Genomic DNA, 11,449 nt, shown 5'->3' with positions numbered 1-11,449 from the left:
GTGGTTAGGGTTTGTGACGCATAATCAGAAGGTCAGGGGTTCGAATGACGCTACTGGCCACATCTTATTATTATTATTTTTATCATTTTTTTCTGGTAATGAAACCAAGGATTCCTCAAAAGCGCCCTAGGCACTGTAGCTCGCAAGCCTGAAGAACCCTGTAGAGAGGAGATAATGAGAAGGAAGTAGAGTTTTATAGAGGTGGGAGGAAAAGCCCAGAAGAATATTTTGGGGGAAACCCACGGAATCAGGTAGGGACTGAAAACCCAATTCACATGTCGGCCCAGGCGGGATTCGAACCCGGGTCACAGCGGTGGAAGGCGAGGAAAGTATACTGTTGTACGCCAACCTGACTCCCACCTTAATTTGTGTCGTAAGGCAAGCCACTTCATACCTATTGCATCTCTCCACACTCAGAATATAAATTATTAGTTGGGGTGTGACCTAGCTGCGATAGGCCCGGATTATCCAAAAGGCACACACAGGCACTGTTCCACAGGGCCTACACAAAAATTCGGGGTTACGAAAAAACATTGAGGGCCTACGAAAATATCACAGTGTGGTCTGGCTTGCTTAGCATCAACATGGAATTGGCGCGACAGGGCCTACGAAACACTGGTGCCTGTAGGGCCTACGGGACACCGTAATCCGTCCCTGGATAGCGCATCCCATCCAGGGAGAATAGAAATAATTATTCTCAGTCGTTTCGTGCCGATGAAACTGATGATAAACGCCGGTCTGGTGAGCCATTTTGCTCGAGATCGACAGACTTAATCACACGACTTTTAGCACGGGGCTGCAAAACACTGAACAGCAAAAAATGTAATGATGGGATAAAAGTTTACATTGTCATTACGAGCGTGTTCAAGTGCGGTATTTGCTCAATTTGGTTCAGTGTGGACGCAGAGCGCATGGTATGTTTGCCTTTTCATTTCCACAAACGCGTAGTTTCGTAACTGCCGACTGTTCGTGACGCATATACGCCGTGTATGATAACGAGCGGTAACCATGACATTAACAATATTCTCACCATTAACGGGGCTTTTTTTTTGAAGAAGAAGAAGAAGAAGACTCGCTCCAACGCGGCAGCATAATGTGACAGGGGAAAGAAGGCACGATCACAAACCGGAGATGATAATAAATGATTGCCTTTGCCGCAGTTCATTTGCATATCTTATATGACATCTATGACTATGACAACAATAACAACAACAACAACAACAACAACAACAACAACAACAAAGACAGCACGCCTGTTACCCCCATCCCCCTAACAGCTAACCCCCGCCCCCCTCTCTATCTTGAGCCAAACTTGGACTTGCCCATATTTGGACTTGTGAGGGCTCGTGACGCGTCTTGACTGCAGCACAGCCAATAGTATCTTTCTCCAATGTCGGTTCAATATCAATATCGAACACCATAATTTTAATTGTCTCATTGTTTGCAGTGATAGGCCTATATTCTAAGGGAACAATGCAGGGCCAGGGAATGAGCCCACAATCCCCATGTCGCCGGGGGTCCGCTCATAAGTCCGACGCCTCATCATAAGTCCGACGCCTCACAAGTCCGAAATTTCGGACCTATGAGGCGTCGGACCTATGAGGCGACGGTTTTATGAGGCATGACATTTATTTATTCCGCCTCATAGGTCCGACGCCTCATAAGTCCGACGCCTCATATAGCTCCAACGCCTCATAAGTCCGATATAGCTCCGACGCCTCATAAGTCCAAAACAGTGTTTGTCCATTGTCGGATTTATTAGGCGTTGGACAAAATGAGGCGGATTTTTGCTTCATAAGTCCGACGCCTCATGAGTCCGAAATTTCGGACTTATGAGGCGTCGGACCTATGAGGCGTCGGACTTATGATACAGCCCCGTCGCGGGGTGAGTGAGATTTGAACCCAGGTCAAAGAACTAAAAAGTGAGGAAAGTTCCTAAATAACAACAGTTTAGTCAAGGTTTACCACACGAATGCAGTGCCACTAACCTTTATGTGTACCGTTGATCGCCGTCGAATTTAAAAGCAGTCGCTGAGAAGTCACTGGAACAGCCGATGCGGCATGAAGATGAAGAGAAGCCAATAATGACCAGTACACAACATACACCGTGACTCGGCTGATGCTGGGCCGAGATGAAGGCGCTGCCAGCCCCCTCATGATCACGCCACCGTCCTGGTAAAAATGATTCCGCATCCGAGGCTTGCCAGGCGTACGTACGTTGTCACGATCTGCGATCTTTTGCTCGCACCATGCCAACCTTATAGCCAAGAGCGCTTGGACAGCTTAATTCTCCCAACCTCGTTCCCAGGTCTCAAAGGTGTTCTTTCAAAATATTGCAAAGTGCTCGACATCACGGGGACTAGGTTGATTTTCTCCAAGCTCTTAACGGGTGGATATTTGGTAGAACGGCGCATGCCCACGAGCATGGTGGGTATTGGTCAGCATGACGTAGCTACAGCTATATTGCTTTGCGGGCGGGCCACGAAAATATTAGCGTGAGCCGTGATGACATGCATGGAAACAATTGAAGAATGCATCATTCGGGAAGTTTAAAAAGCATTGCTGATGCGAACGCATGATAGAGTACGATGAATTGCAAACACCGTGGCAAGTCGATCGAACTGTTTGAAATGTTTCAAAAGCCGAAAATACATGAGTGTCGATATCGATATTCCCCTAAGTGGATAATCCATTTTAGTCCCCTCCTTATTCAGTATTAATGTTTGATCTGTGCCGTTAATATTTTACTATTTCCATTTCCAAAACGTTATGATTGCTTTGCCAAAGTTTTGCAGCAAAGAACACCTGCTGGCGAGGGATAATACCTAGTCCATCCAACATATTGAACCATTAAGACTGGTTCCCGGTCCCCAGTCCCCAGTCCATTGTCGTTCGGTCGGACTTCGAATGTAATTGTGGGGACCCGTGTATTGTGGGCAATAGATAAGGAACAGTAGCGTATCCAGCTATTTAGACATGTTTTTTTTCTCTGGACACTTACTTTGCCTCCGTAAAATCAAGGGGGGGGGGTGCTTGTACTCATCTTCCAAATGGGGGCGCTCTTCAAAACTGACCATTTTTTTATGCATACTGGAAAATATATGCCGATTTTCACGGCGCATTGTAATAGTTTTCGAGCTGATTTTATTTTTTGAGGTTGATGTCAGAACTCTCTAGCCATTTTATGGAAATACTTACTGACAACCAGGATGCAGATATAACCTGGGCTTGATAATTTTGTTTACAACTTCATGCTGTGCACGTCGATAAAACGTTGATGCAAATCAAGCCAGCCAGGTTGCGGCCATAACCCGGCCATGGTTTTCAATCTTAATAACATAAACTTTACTTTACAAGGGCAGCAAAAGACTAAAATTGTATAAAAACACGAAATGGAGAGGGTATGTGGAAGGTAAACTGAGAAGGGGTGAGGATGAAAGGGGAGGGGTAAAGAAACGGAATATGAACACACATAAAATTAAATCATTTCAAGAACAACGATTGGAATATACAGGCTAGACATGAAATTCAATTAAATTATTTCAAAACCACAGATAAAAAGATGTACATCACATTACATAAAAATGGATGAGTAAGAATGATAAAAGGTTTTTAGGTGAGAAGTTTCTAGGCTTAAAAAAAGGGATTTACACAAACAAACAAAAAAGACTAAGGATTACATTACTGTTTTAAAACATCAAACTCACAACATGATAAAAATGCTGTGTGAAGTTAAGGGAGGACAGGGTGGAAGAGGAGGGATAACACAAATTCCCAGGATTAAAAAGGATTTTTATTCCTATAAAAAGTCATGCAGAACATTAGACACGAATGTCAATAAAAAAAGTAATTATTTATGACGAGGCACTAAAAAAAATTGTTTACTTTTTTGGGGGAGTTCCATAGCCTAATTAACAAGGTAGGGTACAGGGTTGTTTTTTTATACCGATTTGTTCTGCAGTTAGGGATAGAGAGGTGGCTACTGTTTCGTGAGTGGTTATTATGTGATTTGCATCTGTGCACAGGTAACCAGCTGCTAAACTTGTCATCTTTAAGTAGGTTACACACATATTTGTAACAGATGTCCTCTCTTCTCTTAGCAAGAGTGCAGAGACTGAGATCAGTTAATGACTGTTCATAATATCCCTAATACTGGGACCGGACCCGAGGATGACTCTGCAAGCTCTTTTCTGGATTTGTTCCAGGGTTACACTCCGTTGCTGGGTCCAGGTGACCATGGACTGCGTATTTCCATTATTGGTCTGATGTACCCCATGTAGATGGTGAGCAGGTCCTTCGAAGGCAATGCAAACTATTTTAAAAGTCGGAGCATGTACATTTGCCTGCTAATTGCTTTTGAAGTAATGTCTATCACCCGTTCATTCCATTTGAGATCTGACTGGTAATTAGGCCCAGTATTTTAAGTGAGTGGTATTCTTGGAGTGGTTGATCACATAGTTTGAGTACTATAGTACTACTTGAAAAAAAGTAGTTAGGGCAAAAGGGCGATAGTTATTTATCACGCTCCGATTGATCAACTGTCATCCATGCGTAAACAATCATACTGCGCACGCGCTCAGGCGTTTATTTCAATCCGGTTCGTTAGTGTGACGTCACCTTCAGCACTTTCTGCACGATTGGAACCGGAAGTTAACGCATCTCGAGCGTTTGTAGCCAATGGGCGCTAGTATCAATGGTCAAGGCGCGCGTGAATGACTTTTTACTATTAAACGAACCGAACACGCCTATGTACAATGACGTCACACCTTGTTTACATGTGCACTTTCCTATGGAGCCAGTGGGGGCCCACCGTTGATCTCCATTACTAATGGACATCAATGGGGCCGGTCCAATGAGCACTATAGGAAAGTGCACATGTAAACAAAGTGTGACGTCATTAGTACAGAGGATTATTGGTTTAAATGGGAACTGGCTAGGAGCGGGAACCAGTCTATGAACCATGGCGCTATAAAAAAAAAAGGACCGATTCTAGTGTACTCGAAATGCATTGGTATCGATTAATATAACCACAACAAAATGTCGTTCGTTTGCGGAAGACGAACGAAGAGCAGCTAGCTCATCTACCTTAAAACAAATTCGATCACATACAAGTTACACCACAGAAAGGAAATGTTGGTAAGTCACAGTTTACTAATAAGTATGGAAATATTTTAATTCACGACACGAACGGGAATTTCGTCTTGTGAATGGTGCCCAGTTTCCGGACATTTCAATTTTCATGTTGTCTAACTAGGGCGCCTAGTCCCTAGACCCTAACTAACGTCAACGACTAAGTAGTACCCCCAGGCCCTTTTGCTATCCTCAATCCTCCAAAATCCTCCAAAATTTTGCAACAGCGCCTACCTTCTTCAAAATCGTCAGACAGTCATGACAGTCCTGCCTCAAAATGCTTTTCCTCTAGCTCTACTGAGTGGAGCGTTGAATTACGGGTACCCCTCCATACAAACGCTCCACCGATTTGGCATACTTTGGTGACGGCTTCACAGTAGCATAGTCACAAACCCACGCGAGGACAAAAAGACCCCCAAAAAACCGGTAAAAAGAATACAAATGAGAGAGACAGTTACCCTGGATTGATCTACACATTCATGACATTCCATCAGACCCCTTACATTGTTCCCAAACAGCGAAAATTTTGAAGAAAAACAGCAAAATAGTCTGAAAACTTACAGCTCAATGTGTTCGCCGTGAGGCTCAATCCTTGCACCGGTTTGCCGGATGAGGGCGTCTGACGTGACGTCACCGTCGTTGCTGGATCGAAGAAAAACAAGTTGCGCTTTATCAACGACCGTTTCGTATAATGCTCCGATCAGCGCCGTACGACAGTATGGGCTTTGAACACACGCAAGGTGGAGACGGCTGAAACATATTTTAATAACAATGGGATTTTCATTTGTCAGTATTAGTAGTTCTTTGATATTATTAATTTGTTGATAATTTAGAACGTGTACGCTTCAGCCGTCTCCACCTTGCGTGTGTTCAAAGCCCATAATGTCGTACGGCGCGGATCGGAGCACGTATTATTACACAAAACAGTCGTTGATAAAGCGCGACTTGTTTTTCTTCGATCGAGCAACGACGGTGACGTTACGTCAGACGCCCTCATTCGGCAAACCGGTGCAAGGATTGAGCCTCACGGCGAACACATTGAGCTGTAAGTTTTCAGACTATTTTGCTGTATTTCTTCAAAATTTTCGCTGTTTGGGAACAATGTAAGGGGTCTGATGGAATGTCATGAATGTGTAGATCAATCCAGGGTAACTGTCTCTCTCATTTGTATTCTTTTTACCGGTTTTTTTGGGGTCTTTTTGTCCTCGCGTGGGTTTGTGACTATGCTACTGTGACGGTGTCACCAAAGTATGGCAAATCGGTGGAGCGTTTGTATGGAGGGGTACCCGTAATTCAACGCTCCACTCAGTAGAGCTAGGAAAACATCAGACTTTATTCAGGGGATGTTTTGGTCAAACATTAACTGTGAATAAAAAAGTTGAGATCATTATAAAAACCACTTCCCGCATACCCCGATAATAGGGAGTCCACCTCTGTTCGCACACTCTGAGCATGTCTATTTTCACAGGCATCGTACATGGAATAAACCACACCACCGTCGGATTTTTTTATATCAACTTGTGTAAAGGAAGAGTTATACTTCACAAAAGAGAGGACAATTCAGGAAGGTTAGTGGGCAATCTATATTCCGAACGAGAAACGTGATAAGTACCGTGATAATATGGCAACCCATCCTACATCATGTACATAATTATGTTTAAATTTTTGGCGATCATGAAGTGTAGGGCCCCTGTTTTGTTTTGATCAAATTAGAGTCAAAAATATTTTTTATTGCTCAAAAATCACCTTTACAATCAAAAGCAGACTTTTCTCAATTCTAATGACACCCATTTTGCAATTTTGAACAGATTCTTGGGGTAGAAATCACAATTTTCCTGCGCGGTTTGTACCTCGCGATTCAGCGCGCCGTGCGTGCTCACGGTACATCGCTCCGTGATCGTCATCGTCATCGCCGCGCTGTCATCGTCATTTTTACCCCCAAATTTCCCTCAAAAAATCAAAACCCTGCCCTTTATTTATGACATAGGCCTACCTGTTTATTGACAATGTCGCCAACTAGTTTGGTAGGTCAAATAATTTTAAAGTGGATTTTGTTCCCTTATACATGTAGGAACCGGGCCCTACATGTACACTTCACGATCGCCAAATTTTTAACAGATCTGCTACATGTTATGCTAGACCATATGCCCATTTGACATGTCTCATGTTTTTACATGTATCTTGCAGAATTGATGAGCAATTGCACATGAGGACAGGCCCCCGCCTGCGCTGTCCATCATGGTGGAACTGAAGGTATACGTTGACGGCGTGCACCGAGTTGTGTGCGGCGTCAGCGAAGCCACAAGATGTCAGGATGTTGTCCTTGCGCTGGCCCAAGCAACAGGCCAGGTCGGCCGCTTCAACTTGGTCGAGAAATGTCAGGATTCAGAACGCTCCCTCCGCCCTAACGAAAACCCCTTACGGGTGATGTCCAAATGGGGTCCAAACTCTAGAAACTCGTATTTTTTATTACGAAAGACGGGGTCTACACCTGGGAATAGTCGCCCGCCTTCTGTGACAAAGGAAATCAGTGAGAAGCTCAAACAGACCGATAGTCCGACGGAATCCATAGGGGAGTTCCCCCAGCAGAGACTTGCAAGTGTGAGACGATCACAGACTTTTAGTGGGTATCGCGGCAGCGCGTCACAGCCGAGTTATGAGTCGCAGAAAATCATGGCAACGGACAGGGCAAGACAGAAGGAACTGAGCGAATTAGTTTCCTTGCAGCAGGAACGTTTAGCCCACCAGTATCAAGACCTCGTGGACATTGAGAATATTATTCAGACACTGGTTGGGTTCGAACCGCCGGCAGACACCCATCGGGAGGATTCGGACTCGGGGATCGAGGAGTTTGAACTGCGGTCCAAGAGGAACAAAGCGGAGCTCCGCGAGTTGGAGTTCTGGGAGAGCGAACTGGAAATTGAGCGTCAGATGCACTCGGGGCTCACGGAGAAATTCAACAGACTCAAGGACCGCGTCCGGGCGTGCGAGGAGGAGCTATTGCTACGGCAACGGCAGATTGCGGACTTGGAGCGGGAGATCTTGGAGCAACGCGAGAGGCTACGTCGCAGCGAGGATGAAGCTGCTCAAACGAGACTGGCCGAGTTGCAAGAAGAGATTTCATTCCTAGAGCAGGAGTATGAAGAGTACATAAAAAGCACAAAAGAGGTAGGCCTACATGTACATGTACAAACATACATTTGTACACTGCTGTAAATAGAATTAACCCTAACCCTCCTCCATCTTTCAAAAACCTCATTGCCGTTTTGGAGGATTTGGGAGGATTGAGAATAAATCCTAGCAAAAAGGGCTCAAGGATTAGGGTTAATGTTTCCAAAAGTGCTCCCAAGTCTGACAACTACAGATTCTCAATACTTAAAATTCTGTGTTGGTTACGCATAACAGTCTTAATACATGTACGTCCATTCTATTTGGACAAAAAGAGGTTTTAGAAAGTGAGGTTTACTGAGTCCGAATTGTGACAATTAGATGATGAATTGAGACACTAGAAGTGCCTGGATGAAATTAACTAACTCAATCAGTTTGGATTTGTCACATCTTAATGTGCAGACAGCGTGTCAAATTCCTTGACTCACTCCAATGCACTTACATGTAGAGCCCAAATTTGACCGAGTACATCTGTTTTTTTCCCCCCAGAAATCAAAGCAAATAGTTGAACAAATGTGTTTAACATTCTGATCATGCGACTAAGCTGGAAAGATTAACCCGGCCCAATTTCATAGCGCTACTTAACAGCCGACTTTGTGCTTACCGAGCCTCCATCTGTTTCATAGGGACCTTGAAGCAGTAAGCACAGCAAAAGCACGCTTAACCCCTAAAGAAAACTTTGCTTAAATCAGTGACGTAACAATAGTAATCTCAATGCGCGTGCGCGTGCAACCATTAGCATGAAATTGTGCTTAAGCAGCAGTATGATTTTCTGCTATAGTAAGCACAACTTTTCTGCTTTCTGTTAAGCAGTGCTATGAAATTGGGCCACCTGTGTGATTTCATAACGATTGTTGTGTTTTCTGTTTCTAAATTTCTCAAAGACGGAGTCAGAGTTAGCAAGGCTGAACCAAAGTCTGGAAGACAAGAGGGCCGAAGAGATGAGACTGGTGGATGATCTTGCCAGGGAGAACATGAGAGGATTTAACGAGACGCCAAAATCAGCGGGGGAGGAGGGTTCATTATTGACGTCAACGGGTGGTCATAGTACCCAGAGCATGGCAAGACCACTGCGCCAACGTGCTGAGAGTACGCCCACCGAAAGTAAGAACCCATCAAAAACCCGTTTCAGAAACTATAACTGATGAGTAAAAAGGGTGAGTAAAAAAAAACGATACCCAAATGTCGGGACCATTGTTTTAGTGAAGTTCTGCATGTAGCACTTTCAAAATCTAGGATATGAAAGCCCAATTCATAAGTTTTCTGTTGGTACAAGAATCTTTCAAATCAATCATGTACTTTTCAAGTTACGAAGTTTTAAACAAAACCGCCGTTTTAAGGTTCTGTCCACGGATCACAAAAATTTCAGTCTTCTTTCAGCAAAACGAAAACAAATCACATAGGGATGTGTGTGAATTGTTTTCGTTTTGCTGAAAGAACGCACACCTTTCTTGTGATCCGTGGAAAGAACTGTAAAACGGTGGTTGTGTTTAAAACTCCGAAAAGTACATGAGTGATTTGAATGATTCTTGTACTAAAAGAAAGCTTATGAATTGGGCTTTCATATCCTAGATTTTGAAAGTACTACATGCAGAACTTACTAAAACAATGGTCTCGACATTTCGGTTTCGTTTTTTTTTTTTACTCACCCTGTAAGTTAGTTGTACCCAATTAAATTTACTGGGTATTTTTCTTGCTGTTTCGAGCAACATCATTGCTCGAAACATGAAATAGATATTGTTACTGTTGAGCTTAGGGTAACCTTTGACATCCTCAGCTGTATGATCACTGTGTACTCATTGATTTCCAAGAGCAAGTGAGAAACAATTCACAAACTTGCTTTGGTGGGACTTGAACCCGTGACCTCCTGTTTACTACTGCAAACGTCATACCACTGGACCACACAGCTTTCTGACCTTTGCTGACCTCTTCAAATCTTTGTACAATAGGTACCGCCATCTGTAATTTGTATGAAGTCATTTTTGGTCCAATTGTTGTTTTGGGTATGAAAATTTGTTCGCCCTTCACTCATGTAATTAATTTTCACAGATTTAATTATTCTATTAAAAACGTGTCAGTGAAAGGAGAAAACCATATTGAAAAGATTGCCAATGGGGCTGTTGTAAATCAGATCTGGTCACTGTTAAAGAGGTTGTGGAATGCGTGAAGACATTTCCGTCATTTTTTGGGTATATGTAGCCTAAGGTGTGATGAATAAAAACGACTATTGTGTCTGTCATGAAATGAGTACAAAGGGTACTTTTGAGAGCTATTTTTCAGGTCCTGTTTCGACCCGAACGTGCAATTTGTGTAAAAGTCGTCGTTGCGGGCAGCAAACAAAACACAGTGAATCGTGACGTAATAAACAGGACTTGTTTATGCTACTCTGCATCGGGAGTCCTGTTTATTACGTCACGATTTACTGTGTTTTGTTTGCTGCCCGCAACGACGACTTTTACACAAATTGCACGTTCAGGTTGAAACAGGCATGACAGGACTTGAAAAACAGCTCTCAAAAGTACCTTTTGTACTCATTTTATGACAGAAACAATAGTCGTTTTTATTTCATCACACCTTAGGCTAAATATACCCGAAAGATGACGGAAATGTCTTCGAGCATTCCACAACCTCTTTAATGTGAACCCTTGTCCATATTTCCTATTTTTTTTCTTTCCGTGTCTTTTCACTCACAGTGTATGCCACGTTTCCGTTTCGGCGTCTCATCAGTGCCCGCAATCTTACCATCGCGGAACCCTCGGGCGATAACCCAGAAGGCGTATTTGTATGAAAAAACATGGGGACCAGTCAACAAAGGTGCTATATATATATATAGTTGTGTTGTTCAACTCACAAAGGTAGATTGTACTATGTAGTACATGTATTCAGGTTTTTGTACTTCAGCTTTAATATTATTTTGTTTTCTCTAAAATGAACACCCACTAAGGGCTCCGTGCACAAGTTCTCCTTCAAGGACCAAAAAAGGAGAGTTGGGGAAGACCAAGACTGGTTCCCAGTCCACTCACTGCTTATTTTAATGATCCAAAGTTATTGGGGGCAGGGATTAGTCTGGGAGACCATTGCAAGTTAAAGTTGAATGTATTCGCGTGCCGACGAGGCCTGACACTCACACGAAGATGCTGTGGCTAATAGC

The 11,449-nt window shown here is 43.4% G+C and overlaps 1 protein-coding gene across 1 annotated transcript; it reads left to right on the top strand.

The window, feature by feature from the left end:
• Nucleotides 1-5,011: 5,011 nt before the first annotated feature.
• Nucleotides 5,012-11,167, top strand: LOC119725006 (ras association domain-containing protein 8-like). The gene is made up of 4 exons (XM_038196374.1): nt 5,012-5,136; nt 7,318-8,298; nt 9,183-9,402; nt 10,992-11,167. Exons 2-4 carry the CDS (start codon nt 7,369-7,371, stop codon nt 11,084-11,086), a joined length of 1,245 nt encoding a protein of 414 aa, XP_038052302.1. The 5' UTR covers nt 5,012-5,136; nt 7,318-7,368; the 3' UTR covers nt 11,087-11,167.
• The last annotated feature ends 282 nt before the right edge of the window (nt 11,168-11,449 follow it).

This window comes from Patiria miniata, unplaced genomic scaffold (genome assembly GCF_015706575.1).
Source record: "Patiria miniata isolate m_02_andy unplaced genomic scaffold, ASM1570657v1 HiC_scaffold_1, whole genome shotgun sequence".
Lineage (NCBI taxonomy): Eukaryota > Metazoa > Echinodermata > Asteroidea > Valvatida > Asterinidae > Patiria > Patiria miniata.
Note: the sequence above shows the minus strand (reverse complement) of the source record. Positions and strands in the feature narration are given on the sequence as shown.